The sequence below is a fragment of the Vanessa tameamea genome, chromosome Z (genome assembly GCF_037043105.1).
Source record: "Vanessa tameamea isolate UH-Manoa-2023 chromosome Z, ilVanTame1 primary haplotype, whole genome shotgun sequence".
Taxonomy (NCBI): domain Eukaryota; kingdom Metazoa; phylum Arthropoda; class Insecta; order Lepidoptera; family Nymphalidae; genus Vanessa; species Vanessa tameamea.
The window spans coordinates 4,841,530-4,862,531 of NC_087341.1; the positions used below are offsets into that span (position 1 = coordinate 4,841,530).

Consider the following 21,002-nt stretch of genomic DNA (forward strand, 5'->3'; position numbering starts at 1 on the left):
AAATAAAACGAAAAATGATATTAAGCATCGGCGAGAAATTTGCAGTAGTTTTACACTTCCTACGACTCGTAAAGTACGTAATTCAGTTGATTATGTGCTTTAACTTTTCCCGGTCGTGTCCGAATTGCCGTCCCATCGGATTGTGAGAGTGGGGATAAAGAGTGCACTTATGGTCTGGTGCATTTGGCTGGTCTGCCTTGAGAATGGCTGCCATAGCCGGAATCGGTCAAGAGGATATTTACAAAGCAGTCACGGCCATTTACTTTTTTTATCCGATAATTGTGTTTGCATTGCAAAAATTTGTACCTGCATATAATTGTGATACACAATTGACCAAACATAAATTCAACTTTTGTTATGGCTGTCTATATTGATGTGTTTACACCATAAATATCTGTTATTTTTTTACGATATAGGTAGGTGGACGAGCGAATGGGCCATCTGAGGGTAAGTGGTCACTACCGCCCATTTTAACCATTACATCGCCTTACATCGCCAATGCACCACCAACTTTTCGAACTAAGATCTTATGTCCCTTGTGCCTGTAGTTACACTGGCTTACTCACCCTTCAAACCGGAACAGAACAATACTGGGTACTGGGTGCTGTATTTGGTGATAGAATATCTGATGAGTGGATGATATCTATCCAGACGGGCCAGCACAAAGCCCTACCAAGTAAGTAATTTATACTAATTCCGAGATTACTTGGTGGTACAAAGAGCCATACTTTGTGCAAGTCCTGTAGGTAGCTTCCGGAATGGTATCAACCAGTCATCAGATATTCTACCGTCAAACAGTAAACAAAAGTAGTGGTGTGATCTGGTTTGAAGGATACTTGAGCCATTGTAACTGCAGGACCATCTAAGTTCCCAAGCTTAGTGGCGCATGTCTATTTATATGGGCGATAGTGATTATTTATAAGGTGCCCGTATACTCGTGAAATAAATAAAAAAAAACATTAAAGAATTACATTTTTAACGTTTATTTTTTTCTTTAAACTTGAACAAACATGATTTACCATACGAATTGAACTTACTATAAGATAACTTTAAACATTTCACTAATGAGATACATAAATATAACTGCGGTTTAATTCTAGTTTAAACTGAGTTTTTCAACTGTGAGATTACACGTATTTATGGTTAAATAACGCATTCAACTGGACAAATACTCCAACTTTATTACCTAAATATAAGCGAAACCGTCAGCAGATGTTCTCTGTAATATCCTTTATACGTAAACATTCTCCGAAACGCACCGCATCTTCTGGTATTCATTTTATGAAAATTACGTTTTCGTTTTCTCTGTTACTTAATACAAAAACAAAACATAATTTATTAAATAACATTATGTAAAATTATACATTATATCGATATTGTTTACGATGTATTTATATGTCTATATCTTAAATAGAAAGGTGTCTTGAATTTTATTAAACTCATATATTTCTAGCCGATTGTCGTCGGTTCTTTGTCGCGAAGAATTGGCTATTTCGCGAATGGAACCCAAAATTGACTGTTCTGTCCGTGAAGGCTCCATTCACTTCAACACACAATGAGATGGCCACAAAAGACCCATTCACGACGCTTACAATACAGCAGAAGACTCATATCCACAAATGCGAGTGTATCCGATCTCTCTCGTACGTCTTAAGTAAATTGCTCATTGTTCATTAGTTACAAAAAAAGACGTATAATATATTGATGAATTATAATATTAAGAATGCCTTATTAACCAGCTTTGTTTAGGATCCCGAAACACAGAACCAATTTAAGGAGATGTGCACCTTTAAATAGATTGGCGTTTACGTACAATGAACTGTATGAATACCTGCGAAGGTCAATTCAATTCAATTCTATGTTTAATTAATGGCTTTTAGTTGTATCGATCAAAAGGATTACACATCTATAATGACAGTCTTGTAATTTATAAAGAATTTTATTTTTTTTAAACATATTCCAAAATTATATTTTTTAAAATTTTTGAATATATGTGTGTGTGTGTGTGTATTAAGTGTTTTTTAAGATTTATTATTTTATTAATGTAATTAATTCAAGGATTACTTAATTTTTTTTTTTATTAATTTGTAATTATAATTATTATGCATTTTCTTTTATTTAATTTTCAATTGTGTTTTTAATCAATGAAGTGTAATACTTCTATTTTAACATTATAATTATTAAAAACATTAATCGCACACAAATACATCCACTTATATATTGGTTGATATAAAAATACATTAATTTTACACTATCTGCAATTCTTATAAATATATAAATTTAATCGTGTCGTGGAGACGCCTGTTTGTATGTGTGAGTGAGTTTTAACCACTGTAATATCGTTGGTTATTCAACGATCAAACATCAATAAATTAAACAACTGTTTTAAGGTTTTAAAAGCAAAATTAATTACAGGTACAAAGGATATAGTATCTTATATCGAGTGAAAATAGAGTGGCTTAAATTGATGTGTGCTAGTGAATATTTATACGGTTTAAATTTATCGAGTCAAAGAACGAGAGGATGAATTCGTCAAAGCCAATGTAATCCCGGCTTAGGGGCATCGGAGCCTAACTGATACATACTCGGCTTTACCTTCACGTTTATAAGGTTGGAACCTTATAAAAACGGACCCGAATATATGAATTTTTATACGCTTTCGTTCTTTCTGAAGGAACTTTAACAAGTCCGTCGATGTCATTACACGTGACAAAGGTTGACGTTAATTTACGTGTCGATAGAATATTTCAGCGTTGCAGAGGTCAATGAACCTAAATCTGAATAATAAAAATTATACGTTTATTACGTGATACGTTTGTACTTATTTAACATTTTATAGTTATTTTAATCTATGATAGATTTTTGATTCTCTAACCCTTTAAAAAATAACCTATAGTTTTATAAATAAAGAAAGAGGTTTAATATGCTTATACGAAACTATTATTTTCACTTATTATTAATAACAAATAATCTAGAACTATATTTTAAGAATGATAACGAAATCGTACTGTCAGTCTAGTAGATTTTTGTCGAATAACCTTAGTATTGTGTATGTGTCTCCATTTTTACAATGCCGCATCTTATTTGAACTTCCTGCATCAATATTATTATGCATTTGTTTTGAGTTACAAATAACGATTGTACATTGAGCAAATGAGCTAAACATTTAGTATACTGTTACGCAATCATGACACTTATTTAGAGTATATTTATAACGAATTATTGTATAAAAAATATAAAGCGATAATATTTTTTGGAACGAAGTTATTTTATGCGACTTACAGTAGAGTCAACTGGCAGAAATCATCACCTAATAAAAAAGCGTCATGACTATGAATATTCGTTACTCAATCACGCCCGAACGGCTGAACAGATCTGAATGAAATTTAGGACAGAGACAGATTATAGTTTTGAATAGCACATAAGATCATTTCTCTCCCAGAAAAATTTACCCAACATCTATAACAGGAAAACATACGCGGGAGGAGCCACAAGCGGAATCAAGTAGGCTTTTAAAAGTGTAAGCACAAGCGAGCAGGTAGCAATTAGCCTAAATTTAAACAGGTGGCTTAAATAATTTGATCACGTCCTTTGTATGTAACATGACCGAGTCATGTCAAATAATTTTACTTCAGTTGTTGGACCACCCAGACTTTGTACAGAGAGACAAACAAGTTTTATTGGTGTAGAAATTGGTTATAAGGCTGCAGATTCAAATCCCGGACCAAGACGTTCGTATCGACTTTCTCATCAATAGTTTGGCATTGGGTAATTAAGATAATTGCTTATATTATAATATGAATATGTTGCTTATAAACACCGCGTCGCTTGCGCTTTTGGACGTTGGTCGTAAGGCATTAGACAAAAAAAACCAGCCTCTGGCCTTCCCTGGTGTTTCAGCCTACTTCATAAAAAAAATATCTCATGAGGTTCAATGGACTGGTTGTGGAAGAGCATTAGAGAGACAGAGTTATTTATAATATTAGCATAAATTATAACTATAAATGGAATAATAAAAAACAGGCAGCTTGATAGTCTTCCCAAAAGATCTCCTTCCAATTTAACAACTTTGCTTTTTAATTAAGAATACGAAATAAAATTTAAACAAAAGTTTCAGTCTTCGTCCGATTGCGATTAATTAATTTTATAAATAAAGTCGTTTCCTTTATTACGTTCTAAATTTATATTAATAATACTACTAGGTTACATTTAAAAAATAAATAACACAAATGAAATAATGTAACCAAACCAAAAAATCCTTTATGAAAAATCTGAATCGAATCAAAAAAGCTTGATAAGTACAAGCGTATATTTTAATTATTCAAACTTAAGGTTCATTGACCTCTGCAACGCTGAAATATTCTATCGACACGTAAATTAACGTCAACCTTTGTCACGTGTAATGACATCGACGGACTTGTTAAAGTTCCTTCAGAAAGAACGAAAGCGTATAAAAATTCATATATTCGGGTCCGTTTTTATAAGGTTCCAACCTTATAAACGTGAAGGTAAAGCCGAGTATGTATCAGTTAGGCTCCGATGCCCCTAAGCCGGGATTACATTGGCTTTGACGAATTCATCCTCTCGTTCTTTGACTCGATAAATTTAAACCGTATAAATATTCACTAGCACATATCAATTTAAGCCACTCTAATTCCACTCGATATAAGATTATCACCTTCGTGCCTTTAATAATACTGAACAACTCGTTAATCCAGAAAACAGTAGTATCAACTATTGTAAGCCGATGCTCACCGAGGTGAGTATTTACAAAACGTCAGTTCAAGGCGGAGTTTAACTATTATACACATTACACATTAACTGTCTGCAAATTTCCCATTGCTGGGCTAAGGCCTCTTCTCCCTTTGAAGAGAAGGTTTTGGAGCATATTCCACCACGCTGCGCCAGTGCTAGATAGTGTATACACATGTGGCAGAATTTCGTTGAAATTAGATACGTGCAGGTTTCCTCACGATGTTTTCCTTCACCGCCGAGCACAAGATGAAATATAAACACAAATTAAGCACATGATAATTCAGTGGTGCTTGCCTGGGTTTGAACCCGCAATCATCGGTTAATATGCACGCGTTCTAACCACTGGAATCGTATTATAATCGTATTTTTCAGATAAAAGTATTTTAATCAATATCATATCTATATGTATAACGAAAAATACTATACTTGTTATACTTCTTACATAAAACCGAAATCTACGGACATCATAACGCAGCGATCTGTCAAATATGAAGAAAACGGACCCATTACAACTTCCATATCACGTCAATAAAAGCATTTGTCCAAAGATGGCCGATCAGAGCGCTTACAATATAAGTATTTGTAACTATAATGTTCTATATAAAAATAGATGCTAGTATATTATTTAGGTTATTGATTTTATTTGGTAAAGATTTCAATTTCAAATTATTCATATTTAGAATAAAATTAAAATTAATTAATCTTTGTTGTCTTGTCAATTCATCCGTTTGAGTCGTCACTTGTCACTTCGACATTTGTATTTGTTAAACTATGTGAGTAATAAAAACGTTTTGTTAAAAAAACAACGTCTAGAATATGAAATTATAACACGGTAGAACTAGCATGTAGGTTGAATACTATTAATATTTCAAAGTACAAGCCTTAACGACTCAATGGACAAAGGCATATCCTTCTGCTGTAAGGACGTGCGAGAAGTTTATTTTAATAAAATCATATCATGTAGACTATTTCTGTTATTTCCTTCGCCAGATATATGCGACTGATTTAAAAATACTGTAAATACAGGCATTAAGAATATACAATTTAAAACCACAACTTTGATAGTATATTAATTATGTACGGATGACACAGTACAGTGTCAGTATATGAATGGTCAGCAATGAAAATAAATAACATCTTAACAATAAAACATTTATCCGTATTCAAGTTTAGATTATGAGTCGAAATTTTAATAGAAACCAACCTTTCATTCGTTAGATACAAGACATACACATAATAATATATGCTATGTTGTGTGTAAAGGTCTTACATATAAAATAACCACGTGTAGGTACAAAAGCTTCCTTTTCGTTGATTAAGGGATTGATAAAATTCGAAGTTGAAATCTGGCGGACATCTTGGATTTAATTAAAGAATATAACATTTTTACATTAAGGAAATGTTTGTTATTATATAAGATATATTATCTGTTATATAATATGATTTCAAGTTTAGATAAGATTATACTTGGTTTATACGATTAAAATCAATTTAAATGTAAAAAAAATATTACAATTTTTGTACTTTTTAAATCTATCTAATTAGCAGTATTAAGCAAATCCTTTGTTTCAATATGAAATTTAATCAGATATTCAAATGTTTTCTTCCTTTTGTTAAAAGGAAGATTTTTCTTTTATAACATAACCGATACTGATAGTATAATATAATCAGCTTAGTAGAGATATTGATGGCTCCCTAGAGCTGTTTCGACCTTGTCTAAAAAGGATACGTTAAGTTAAAACGCCTACCTTATACTAAGCAAAATTCTCTATATTAAATAAATTTATAACATTTTAAGAATATTTTGTTCTAAAAGCCCTTTTAAATCGACTAATTATAAGCAAACATAATTAAATTACTACTGTAACTCTACTTAACTTACTACTTACCTACTCTTAGTAACTACGGTAACTTAAGCAGTTACTCTTTTTCTCAAATGAAATTAGATACCCAACATTAAATTCGATTTAATGATGGAAACTGCGATTATGTCGAAACAATTATTTTTGAATTTGGCATATATCTATCTTTTCTAGATAACTCACAGTAATGATTATAAAATAATGTGGTAATTCGATCAGATAGTTTTAGAAATAATACGAGATATTTAAATAAACGCGTAAAAATACTCGTAGCCTGTTATGCGACGCATTGATCGAGTATTAATATCGTCAATAAATCTTAATATAGCTTCTAATTTATACCTATAGCATTTATATCGTATGTCATGCGATGACAGGACTGTTTAGACTCCAAGCCTTAATCAAAGAGTACGAGTTCAAACCTGGTAATATACAACTGAATTTTCATATACTTAATTTCAGTTTATATTCGATAGCGAAAGAAAAAACTCCATAAGGGTTGTGTATGTGTGGGTAGGTGCCTATATTGGAACACCGTGTTGGAATTAATTCCAAAATATTACCCTCAAAACGAAAGCAAATCATACCCAGCCGTGGGTACAATAAACAATTTTCTTATTCGATATTGATTTTTTTTTTTCTTATTTGTTCGTTGTTTAGTATCTTAAGTAAATTATCTATACCCTGTACAAATTTGCGTGATCTTTTTGACACGTGTAAATTTTTCTGATCGATATAACTTTGCAATGACGAACATATTATTTTCTTAATTTAATTATTTTAAAAACAGTTATTTTTTAATGTAAAATATAATTGTGTTTTTATTATTTTAAAAAGATATACTAGTTTATGATATTATAGTATATTCATAATGACTGTACCTACAATTTTTACTGAAAAAAAAGAGTATTGAAAAAAATATATCAATAAAACTATTAGGCTTATTAAATATATAAAATGTAAACATATTTTTAAATAAAATGTAATATAAACTCATTAAAATATTTTCTTTATAATTATTTGTAAGAGGAAAACAGGTCACATAATGTCATGTAAATGTCGTTAAATAGTTAAGATTAACATTCGCAAGTCACAAGTAGATGTATCAACATCAACAACAAGTTAAGAGGTCGTCGACGACCAACTAAACCCAGATAATAGTGGTCACTTGCTTGGAATTAATTCTATATTTAATGCATAGAATCGTTTATACATTACTTATTTCCGTATAATTTCGTGTTAAAATATAACCGTCATCTTTCAAGTTTATAATTTTAAGTATCAAATTTTCGTACACGACATTCATTACTTCGTTGGTCTAGTAGCTAAAGAAAATCAGTAGACAGTATTAACTGTCTCGTGCCCCGGAAAACACGTGAAGCAATTGGTTCTACCACTGAGCTGTGTTCATTCGTCTCGGATTGCCATCCCGGATTACGAGATCGAGGAAATTGATAGTGCACTTGTATTTGTACAATATACATCTCCGTCGAAAATGACCACAACCGAAATCGGTCTAGAACATCAATTCAACTTAGCCTACGTCGTAATTTTTTTAAAATATATATTCTATGTTTTAATAATTTCAGCGCATTAATTTATGTATCTGTTAGTAAACATATTTTAAGCTTAAACAAGAGCTCCCCGATTAGTACTATTTTACATCTTAACGTAAACCTTTATCTATTATCGCGATAACTAAACAATGGCAAAACGAGTTATTCAAATTGGGTAGTTTTTGAGATTAGCACTTCTATACAAACTGTCTACATTTATAATATACAATGTTGCAGTCCGAACTTTATCTCGTTCAAAACTACTTTCCCGTTGAACTCGACGAAATTCGTTTAAAGTACTTTGGAGTTATATAATAAGTTAGAATATTAATATTGTTTTATTTTAAATACGTAGGTAATTTTCGATTTCATGATAACGATCATAAGTGATCACTGGCGTCCATTTGTTACATATATCATTGTGTCACTTTGGGAACTGAGATGTGCATTTTAATTGTCCTTTAGCACCCTAGCTATGCAAACCGAAACACAAACGTATTGCTTTAATAAGTAACGCTGTTTGGCGATTACGTCATCTCGTAATCGCGTCTAAATAATAATTATACCTACGTATTCTGAGTGATGAGTCGATAATTCCTACCTGAAACGAAGTATGTTGGTATACGAAGATGGTAGACCACCAAATGATTTGTCTTTATAAGCGTGCGTAATAGGTATAACCCGAGCTCATTGTTCCTTGTATTTTCTGATATGCGGTACTTCACTTATGACATTGGACAAAAGTACTTTTGTCCAACGAATGTTTACTGCACACAAGGTGAACCGGTGGTTTTCCCCGCGCAATTTAAACCTTTTCATATATAACACAAACCTTCACCCCACATTTTAGCCCCTCGAGGGATGAATTAAATAAGTAAGTAGCCTATGTCCCTTTCTGGGACTGGAACTATCGCCATAAAAAAATCGTCAAGTCAAGTTACTTTCACATTTATAATAATACTAGTATATATTGATAATATTCGTATAGATTAATGCTTAATGTATCAATTTAAACCATTGAAAACTAACACATTAACATTGATAGAACGCTTTATAAATAAACTTAATTGAGATAAATCACAGAAATAATGTACATCGACCAATTGATAAAATACTCAACTAAGAAACTATTTTTAACCATGAACAGATAAGCCAGTAATACCTTACCTTACGATGCTTTTAGAGGCTTCCTCTTTGCATAGAGGCAAATTACATCATATAACAAGATTTAGATTATCCTTCTTTCTTATAAATCTCATAAAAACGTAATATCATGAGAAAATTAATAAAAGGAAGGCTTATTGTAGTTTTTATTAAATGGGCGAAGACGATTCCGTTTAAAAAAGTTGTACGTAAGAATAAGGTACCGATTTAAATGATCGCGTAATTTTATTAAATTGTTTTCAATACTACTTATTAGCTGCCTATTCATTTATATCACATTTTAAAAACGTAAGATCAATGACAGAGCGTCAGTAATAAAACCTGCTTGCTGACTAAACAATATAAATTATATATGTGTTTTAATTATATTGTTTATTGGAACAAAAATTAAAGTTGTTGCTCTGTAAATAGAAATTTATTTTTATCTTTATCACATTTATTATATTGGTGGTTGGGCTTTGTACAAGCACGTCTGGGTGGGTACCACCCTCTCATCAGATATTCTACCGCCAAACATCAGTACTCAGTCTTGTTGTGTTCCGATTTTAAGATTGAGTGAGCCAATGTAACTACAAGCACAAGGGACATACATACATAACATAATCAGCCTGTAAATTTCCCACTGCTGGGCTAAGGCCTCCTCTCCCGTTGAGGAGAAGGTATGGAGCATATTCCACCACGCTGCTCCAATGCGGGTTGGTGGAATACACATGTGGCAGAATTTCGTTGAAATTAGACACATGCAGGTTTCCTTACGATGTTTTCCTTCACCGCCGAGCACGAGATGAATTATAAACAAATTAAGCACATGTAAATTCAGTGGTGCCTGCCTGGGTTTAAACCCGAAATCATCGGTTAAGATGCACGCGTTCTAACCACTGGGCCATGTCGGCCTTACACACACACGGCACAAGGGACATAACATCTAAATTCCAAGGTTGTTGGCGCATTGGCGATGAATAGAGTGGTTAATATTTCTTTCAGCGCCATTGTCTATGGGCGATGGTGACCACTTATCATCAGGTGGCCCATATGCTCGTCCGCCAACCTATGCCACAAAATAAAAATATATTTGCAAACACAAATATTTTCTACTACTTACTTAATAATTTACTATGATCATTAATCAAATATTATTAATTACAATCTGGATAGAAATTATTTCCTTTAAAAAACAAGTTTTACTGTACCAAAACTACATTAAACACAATTTTTTTATAGATTAATTTATAGAATTGACATAGAACGAAGTGCTGCCGACATAGACATAATTTTTGACATAAAACCTCTAAGGTATTGAGCGGGAAATTTAAACTAAATGAAGAGTGAAAGAGCTTAATTTACATTTATATATTTACTATAAATTAATATAATAATAGTGTTTGTTTGTGTAAATTTTACATGAAACTGATTTTATTGAAACATTTCACGGTTGGTTAACCAAATAAGTATTATTTTTTCGATAAATTCTTTCAAACATATTTATTAAAATTTTCAAAGGTCATTCCGTTAAAAAATAACAATGTTAACGATTTTTTCTATTTGAATTTATAAATCGGCGGGAAATTAACCATGGGGATAACTTGCGAAGAAAACGATCACGAGCCTTTTAAAACCCACCCATTTAATTTGAAATATAAAATAGTTATAACGAATTGTAATTTACTTCTAAAATAATATTACTTATAGCGCTTTATTACTTTATTTAATTAAGGGCAAGGAAATTGTTTTGACGACGTTGAATTTTCAAACAAAACTTTGCTAGCGACCACAGTTTATAAGTTACCAAAGCGTTGTATAAATTAAAATTATTTCTCAAAGCCTAGAACGGACAAAACTGAACTTCCATAGGTCTTAAAAACATTTAATGATTCCTCTGTAAGAGTTTTATTTGTCCATATTCCTAGGTCTATAAATGCTTAGATTTTAAAACTAACAATGAAAACATGCCCATTTTCATTTATTTAAAAGTATGACTTCTATTGAGGACTAATTGCTCTGCGCGGTACGCGTTTAACCTCAATGCTCCCTATGTGTCGTAGCGCGATGCTTTATAACATAAAACCTTAACAATAAACAAGCTATTTAACACAAAAATCTTATTTCATATCGGACTGTTATTTCCTGAGATTACAGAGTTGTAATAAACAGACTCCTAACCGAATATTTTATCATTTTCCGGTCGCTTATTAAGAAAAATAGCACAACAGCATTTTTTATAAACAATGAACTGATACGTAATGTATTTGGATTTCATATCATCATGAGATAAATGATAACGGTGAATGATCTGTCAGTTACTTAGGTAATAGCGACATCTCCAGTATGTGATTTTGAGGTATAACGTACTTCGTTTATTTTATCAGTCGCGGCAACGTGTACAGTTTTTTTTTATGTAATTGTTAGGCAGACCTACATATGCAACAGCAACTGAAGTTAAATGGTCACCACCGTCCATAGGCATATATGCGCCACCAACCTTGGGAACTGAGGTGTTATGTCCCTTGTGTCTGTAGTTACACTGGCTCACTCAGCCTTCTAACCGGAACACAAAAATAACAAGTATTGTTGCTTGGCGGTAGAATATTTGATGAGTGTGTGCTACCCAGACGGGCTTACACAAAGCCCTACCAGGTGAATTTTAAAGTCGGTCTGTTTATTAAACAATGATCAGTAAATTTCAATAATTACTAACCTTAGCATGGAAAGTGATTCCATAATTGAATGCTTCATCCGGATGTAGAGGTATCCTCGGATCATACTCATCGTTCGGAACCAGATCGTATTGTCTAGTGGAAGGCATCTTTCTCCCCCACTTCAGCAACTTCATCGGCACTCGTTTCCACGCCCCCGCTTTCAGGATAACGCGGATGTAACGCGTCTTACGTCCTCTTCTAAACATTGAAGCTCATTTGTAGCCCTAGTTTTGAAAAGAACCGGCGCCTCTCAACGACCTGGAAAGAAAAAACAAAATCTTCTATAAAATCGTATTTTTGAACGTATTTTGAGAAATCAAAATTGAAATTTTACTATGCACCTCAACAATTAACGACGTAGCGACACTTATATTAGCCAAGACGATGTAATGTTTTTTTAAGGAATAATGAACGATTATACTTTTTGACAAGGCTTAGTGCAAGGCCGTCTGAGTAGGTAACCCACCCATTATAAATTTTACCGCCAAGCAACAAAACTTTGTTTTGTTGTGTTCCGGTTTGAAAGGTAAGTAAGCCAGTGTGACTACAGGTACAGAAGACTTAATAACTTAGTTCCCAAGGTTGGTGATGCAATGGATTTGTAAGGAATTATTACAATTTCTTACGGCACCAATGTTTATGGGCAGTGGTGACCAATTGTCTAAATTTAAACACCATAATGATTGTATTCGTAGTCCCAAGATTGGTATTTGGGTTCGAAACAAACAGTTACTTACTACATTTCATAATTCGGATGTTGAGTCTGTCCTTGCTTTACGTATATCAGACAAAACATTTTACTTATTTTCGCTCATATGAATTCATAATACGTTCCTCGATTTGATCGAGCGACGTCCGAAAATAAACTTTCAAGGTTTTCTCGTTTCGATATATTTTACCATGTAAACATTTTACATATAAATGTAACATATATTTATTATATTACAACAATGCATATTTTATTCGGTGTTCCAAAACTCATTTGGTAAAAGTTTAAGAGAATTACGATAACATACATTTACAAATTTTTATAAGATTTACAAATATATTATCAAAATTACAATTTAAATTTTCGTTTTATCGTTTTAATCAAGGCTCAGTCTCAAAATAGCTTAAGTAAATAAATTCCCGATTGCTTTAAAACTGTTTACAAATTAGTAATAAGTAATATTTTTTTTTTTTTAAATATGCAACGTCAATACCTATTTGTCTTTTTTGTATTGGCAATAAATATCTATTTCAAACATCTATAACTACCATAACGTACCTAAATTTGTACGGGTCCACGATTATTATGTAGAGAGTTTCCAATGAATTACGGACAATAGCATACAGGCTATATGGCTGTACGAGAGGAAAATATTGACATTCACTAAACAGACATAGAAACCGAAATTCCATCAGTTGTAAGAATATTTTCAAACTATATACATTCAGTTTTAATTGTGCGGACGTGTGCACGCGCGTGTGTGTGTGCGTGCGCGTAATTTTAAATAAATTGTAGGTTCAGTTAAAAAATATACATCTACATCATATAATAATACTATTGCCTCCATTTGTCAATTTATAAAAAAGGCATTTCAACAAAAAAATATATATGTAGATGATAAAATAACGCTAAGTTAGTACTTGTTTACTTCCAGGAATGATATATTATATAAATTTAATTGTATAAGATTGACATAACTTTGTACATAACTAATTTATTTCAAATATTAATAATAATAAATATTGGCTAAGAGTAACTTCTGAGTTTCTTGCCAGCGATAGTAGCATTACAATTAATATAGTTCACTAGAAAGACGGGCAGGGGTCTTTTGACCCATTTAGAAGTTTATCGTTCGATAATTTCTAAACTATTAGTTTTGGTCCTACGTCCTCCCGTGACTTTCAATGAAATAGTTTATATTTCAATGTACTGTTGATGTTATTTTTATATTATCATCCTGAATTAAATAAACATAACATTTACCTACAAAGACGGCGCCGGGTCATTTGACCCAAGCGGCATTTATTAAGATAAACAGTATCCATTTGAAGGTAGGTCGTATTATTTAAATTATTCTTTTATAGCTGTGGATGTTACATGTGACACTAATTGTATAGAATCATACCAACTGTTACTTTCGTGAAGCAAACAGTTTTATTTAGTTATTTTACAAAGTCTAGGCTGAGCGACCATCAAATGTTATTATCGTTCCAATCATTGCCTGAGGATCAGTCAGACGGTGAGGGTGAAGATGTGTAAATGAAATTGCGATTCGGAAGAAGAGATAATTCCATCCGAAACGAGTTCTTCAAGCAGTGACGACTCAAATGACAATATACATAAAACATAAACATAATCAGCCTGTAAATTTCCCGCTGCTGGGCTAAGGCCTCCTCTCCAGTTGAGGAGAAGGTATGGAGCATATTCCACCACGCTGCTCCAATGCGGGTTGGTGGAATATACATGTGGCAAAATTTCGTTGAAATTAGACACATGCACATGCAGGCAGGCACGATATGAATTATAACAAAAATGAAGCACATGAAAATTCAGTGGTGCCTGCCTGGGTTTGAACCCGAAATCATCGGTTAAGATGCACGCGTTCTAACCACAGGGCCATCTCGGCTCTTAATGACAATATGCCACTAGGTAATTATTATCTCTTTTCTTTACTTATTCGATAAAAATATTTGCATCTATCGATTACTAGAATTACCAACGTAGATGATTTGATATATTATACAATCATATTTAAATATTTTTCGTTGTGTTTTCAGTTATTGTACAATCTCAACGTTCATTTAGGGGAAAAGGACGAAGGAGGCAAGTGCGTGGGATTCGCGAAATGCAAGCGACGGATAATGCGGATGATTACAGTATGGTGTCGTCAGGAGGAGTATTGTGGTAAAAAAAACTCTGGAACTGAGCTTGGTCAAGTAGGTCGCTGAGCACAGCACAATATTTTGACTGAACAGTCTGGTCTGACTCCGTATGCACGAAGGCAAATTGGAGGAAAGTTTATTACTGCCTGGAAACTTTTATTGGATGAAAATATTCTGCGTCATATAAAAAAGTGCACAGATGCTGAAGCTCAGCGCGTACTTGGTCATTCAAATTGGTCGATTACATTAAAAGATCTCGAAAAATTTGTTTGAAATGAAAAATTGATTAAAATTTTTACTATATGTGATACAACTAAGCGATGAAAATATTTATCTCAGTCACAAAACATATATTTTTATCTTAAATTAAGAGTGAGTGTTTTCATCGTTACTACGATTCCATTAAACTAAACAAAAACTCGACTCTTTATTAAAAGTGAGTCGTGATGACCCAGTGGTTACACGTGCATCTTTCCCGACGATTTTGACTTCAAATCAGGGGCAAACACCAGTGTACTTATGATATTAATCTGTTTTTATCATTCATCCCGGACTCGGAGTTGAAGGAAAACACCGTTAAACAACCTATTAACTCCTAATAGGAATAAATTTCAAACAAAACGTTAAAACCATATTGAAGTAAAACCACTACAGGCAATATCTTATTAAAATTCAAACAGTTTTAGATCAACTAACTTTAGAAGAACAAATTCATATGAAAGATTCTTAAAAAGAATATACGCGTCTGTAAATTATCGTTCGACGTAAGTTAAACGTATTTCCGTGGACAAATAAGTTAATTTCATTATACTTGAAATTCTAACCACAATCGGTGAATCGTAATGCTATTTGGGAGCATTGGACCAGTTCTCTCGACCGCAAACAAGCATCCACTTCACAGTAGCAGTCCGTTAGCTGTGTGCTAAGCATTCGAATCAAATACTACATAAGCATACTCCAACTTAATCATCCTTCTAAACGAATTTCTAGTAATAGTATTTTTTTATTCTAATAAAAAATATCAAATATATCATTCAAAGATCTGAGAGCTAAGATGGCCCAGTGATTTGAACGTCTCAATCGTGAGTGAGGGTTCATACCTAGGCAAGAACCATTATATCTTCATGTGCTTAATTTTTATTTATAATAACTCGAACAAAGGAAAACATCGTGAGGGAACCTGCAAGAGTCTAATTTCAATTAAATGCATCCAATCCGCATTGGAGCAGCGTGTTGGAATTAGCACCTAACTTTCTCTTCAAAGGAAGACAAGACCTTAGCCTAGCAGTGGGGCCATAGACAGACTATTACTTTATTCGAAGATGAGTTTCTCCTGGGCATATAAAAAACATGCATTATCATCGTAGCGACGAAACAAGCTTATTTCAATCATGTATTTCTAAGTAGCATATCATGTTTATATATGACAAAAGTATTCGTTTGATAAATAAAAGTAGACTAAATAGTATTACATCTGTGCCAGTTTTGCTAAATAGCACCATTTACGTGCCACTTAGCAATAACATGTTTTGATATTATTTTAACTAACATTTTTATTGATTAACAATAATTATAAATGTGATACATACTAAGGATATTAAACTAATAATTGGCCTCTTGTGTAATATGAATCAGTGTATTACCATGATATAAAACAGTTTTTAAAATTAATATATGGAAGACAAATTAAACACAGGTTTTGCTGAATTTATACATTCAAATAGAAATTCTGTTCTTAATATAAAGTTACGACAAGCTGCATTTGTAGTCTGAAATCAAATCATTTTCAACTCTGTTGGCTGCTCCTGTAACTCAACCATAATCAAATACACTCGACTCTAAGGGCTAATCCCTTAGATATAAGAGTATTTGATTTTGCCGTATTTTTTTCTTCGCCGTGTGTACGATATATAAATAAGGCAAACTTTTAAGTAAACTGAACCTACTGGTAATAGCTACGTCCTTTCCTAAACAAACACCATCACGGGGTCATATATATTAGGTTCCCATGCTACATTACGTTGTAGGCTTGTAACTATAATGACTCACTCATCCTACTTACCTTAGCTAGTACAAATTTTGTGAAAAATGTGGTAATATTTACTTATAACTTCGCTTATTTTAGTTTGACTTTAAATACAGATTCCCAAAGTCCAACTTTTCTCATAATTTATACTATTGTACTAAGATTATAATTGCGATAGTTACTCTGTCTGTCTCTTTGTTGCTCTTTCACAGGGAAACCACTAAACCGAATTTATGTACTCCAAGGAAAGACATAGGCTACTTTTTCATGAAAAACCTATAAAGCAAATATATCTCTTAATTTTTCACTTTCACGTTCGATATCGCAACAAACATCAACAGTAATAATATATTAGGATAATAAGGTAAATTATGAGTGTAAAAATGTATTTGCATATTTACAACTTTTTTCAAAACAAACCACTAGTTTTACAAAAAGAAAATTTTTAGTGTATCTAAATAAATTTAATAAAAATATTTTTTAAGACAGTGACTTCATAGGGTCAATTGATAATTTTTTATGTGAAAAGCCTGTTCGACCTCAAGAAACTTATGTAATGTGAAATCTAAGTTAAAAAAAACTATTTATAAGATATTTTTGCGACCCAAGATCTAACTCGTTCAAGGACTGAGTCTCTCTATTCAGAGAGGCAATAGCATAGGAGTCTTGAGGACATCACAAAAATACGTATAATTTACTTATAATTCATGTATAATTATAACAAATTAAGATATTAATTTTAAAGAAAAAAATTAATAGCCTGTTTTATTTAACAAATGAGCCAATTCACTTGTCTTTTAAATTGGATCACAGCAATACTCAGTCAATATTTTGTATTGATATGATTACCTCTAAACCTCTATAAGTTTGACCATATGTTTTATGTGTGTGAGTATAAGGGCCTTGCACAAGATGATATTATAAAATTAATTTTGTTACTTTTTGTAAACAGAATACACTTTTAGACTTAGTGCCTTTAAACGATAACGCAGGATAAGTCGAGTAACATACCTAATGTAAAACGTGAATCAAATTTGCATATAGCAAGCCTCGTAAAGCTTCTACAATTCAAAGTTAGGCAACCGCGCGAACTACACAAGAGTTCGCTAGCGTTAAATTAACAAGCCCTCGTTATATTTTTTGTAGCAATTGTATCGAAATTTATAAATAAATTATTTTAAGATTATTTAATTAATAAAAAAATTATTACTGTTATTATAGTAATTCGGATTTTTTAGTGTACCTTGTTATCGACGATTTAATTTATTTTTTCAATACATTAAAGTTCGTATGCAAAATTTTCTAAATTATTATTCATGGACGTTTCCAATCCATGTCAGGCGAGAATATTCCTGGTTCCCGGTTTATCGTAAAAAAAAAAAACATTCAATGTAAAATCACAAGTAAAAGTTATCTGAAATTGAAAACATTTTTAGAAATTGATCTCTATTTACAACTTCATCTTGTCTCTTGCCGAACTCTCTATATAGCATAACTCTGAAACCGTGGTAGGTTTAATATAGTCTTGAAAAATGACAAATTAAATTTTCTTATAAGAGTCTTTTTTATGATATCGGTAGGCGGACGAGGAAATGGGCCACTTGATAGTAAGTGATCACCACCGCCCATAGACAATGGCGCTGTAAGAAATATTAACCATCCCTTACTTTGCCAATGTGCCACCTCTTTGGAAAATAAGATTTAACAATATCCCTTGAGCCTGTAGTTACACTGGCTTACTCACCCTTCAAATCGCACACAACAATAGTGGGTACTGCTGTTTGGCGGTAGAATATCGGATGAGTGATACCTACCCAGACGGGCTAGCACAAAGCCCTACCAACAAGCAAAGTAGAGTACTGGAATAAAGTATATCTGTACCTGAAAAGTTTGCTTGTTTGAACGCGCTTACCTCAGAAACTACCAGATCGATTTGATAAGTCAATTTATTAGCTGGTTTATCAGGTATTAATTAGTATACAAAAGAAATAATAAATATTTTATTATATAATATCAAGCTACAATGCGCGGGGCGGAGCAGTAACGTTTGACGTGAATAAAATCACGTAGAAAAGCATGTTTATTCATAAAAAAACAATATTACACGAACGATCTCGATATATTTATAATATTCGCTATAGGATTTAATAAATTTATAAGTAACAGAATGTTTCCGTATTTCCTCGTATAAAATTATTTAAATATCGCACTATGTTATTATTGAAACCGCAACCTAAAAGCTTTGTAGACCACAAGCGTAATTAGAAAGGAGACTTCAAAATTAATATACCGGTACATTTTATATAACCACAACGCTATCTCTGATCCAACTTGCAGGAAATGGATGTACTGGAAATTAAATACGATTTAAAAATATATTTTTTTTGGAAAATATAAAACGCCTTCTTACTGTCTCTACTGGTTGTAAGATGATTAATTTATGTATCAAGTTAATTGGAAGATCTATATAAGAATGCTGTTAAGTGCTGCTGCATTCGTATCCCTGTTCCACTCAGCCATGAAATATCCAGAGACAATTATGTATATTACAATTTTTACAATAAATTTGTAATTTACCTGTAGAAGGAGTATCAGGGAGGTTGTAAATGACGTCTCAAATCGAGGTTCAAGCAACATTTTATTTACTCATTGAATAATTTGAGCCTATTCATAATTTAATGTTATCAATGAGTGTGTTATCACTGTGAATAATTATTTTAATTCAAATTAATTATTTTTCTATAAAATAAATATCTATGACAGTTTGTTCGTGCATTTGTTGTTTATTTGAATTATATTTTATAAATATATATAAATCACAACATTTTTTTCGCATTGTTGAATTATTTGTACGTTTTATACGGTTAATAAAACCATTGTATTTTTTTTATATCTATTGTTTTAGAAGAAATCTTGGAATACGATGTCTTTAGAGAACCCGCATCAAATGAACGGCCTTAGCGATTTCTCAACGAGAAGACTAGCAATTGAACATTAAGATATTTTATATAAGATTTTAGTAGGTAGTAATTAAGATATTTTGTTACGCGTGGTCACAAAATATAATTAATTGTACGCGAGATATGTTACTTTGCCAAGTCTCGCGTTGGAATAGTTTAGGTATTCTATAATATGCTCAATATTTATCCTTTCAATGTACACGCACCCATTACGATCATATTTTTTTCTACGCGGTATAAATTGAAAAATATACTATGAATTTCAAATAGAATTGTTAATTCTTTTATATTATTATATTACATTAAATTCTAAATAAAAATCAATTCGAATAGTTTCAAAAGTATTTCAATCAAATTGAAGAAACAAAAATCGTTTTAATAAAATCTTTATATATTTAAACTAAACGGTTCAATAAAAGTATTGGTCCACTTTTTTTGTCCAAAAATTATGAACTGATATCGAACCATCATTAATTCTCGACTAATATCAGTTTTTATAGAAATACTTTAGGAAAGTGTTTAAACATATTCTTGTCTATTAAATAGTTGAATATTTGTTGGTGTGGTAACGATGTACAAAGTAATTAATTTGTCTTGATTTCAATTATCATTAGCTCAAGCAGTACCCGCTTATTAGTTCTTAATAGTCCAATTACATCGAATAAAATTCATGTGATCCGAGAAGGCGTAACTTTAAATTGTCGTTTAAGACTTCCTAGGAGTTTTTTTCTGCCATTTAGGAATAAGATTTTTTTTTTTTTTGGTATAGTAGTAACTTAAATAGATAAAATAATACGATACTTTGTCAATAATACTATAAATTTTATGTTGTTATATACAATGATTAAATTAATTACAAAAACGTGTATCAACGATGAGGTATGACTTTTGAAAACGATACTGCCGATGTAAACAAAAGGTCAAGATGTTGCACCCAGTGCGATAGTTAAGCGATGTAAATTTTTACAAAATGGTTTCTAGAATGGAAATGGATTCCAGTTTTAATTACGACATAACTGAATAATGCTAACTGTGACATATTGTATGAAGTTATGAAAATGACACTAGTGAAATTAATATCACAGAATATTATACAAAATCTACATCGAAAT

General features: G+C 32.0%; 1 protein-coding gene across 2 annotated transcripts in view; it reads right to left on the bottom strand.

Annotated features, from left to right (window-relative positions):
- Nucleotides 1-21,002, bottom strand: part of LOC113404233 (uncharacterized protein) — a 216,224-nt gene that overhangs the window by 130,199 nt on the left and 65,023 nt on the right. For both annotated transcript variants that reach the window (XM_026645081.2, XM_026645080.2), the window contains exon 2: nt 12,033-12,291. In XM_026645081.2, the coding sequence (XP_026500866.1) occupies nt 12,033-12,239 (207 nt within the window). In that variant the 5' untranslated portion in view covers nt 12,240-12,291. The remainder of the gene's footprint in view (nt 1-12,032; nt 12,292-21,002) is intronic.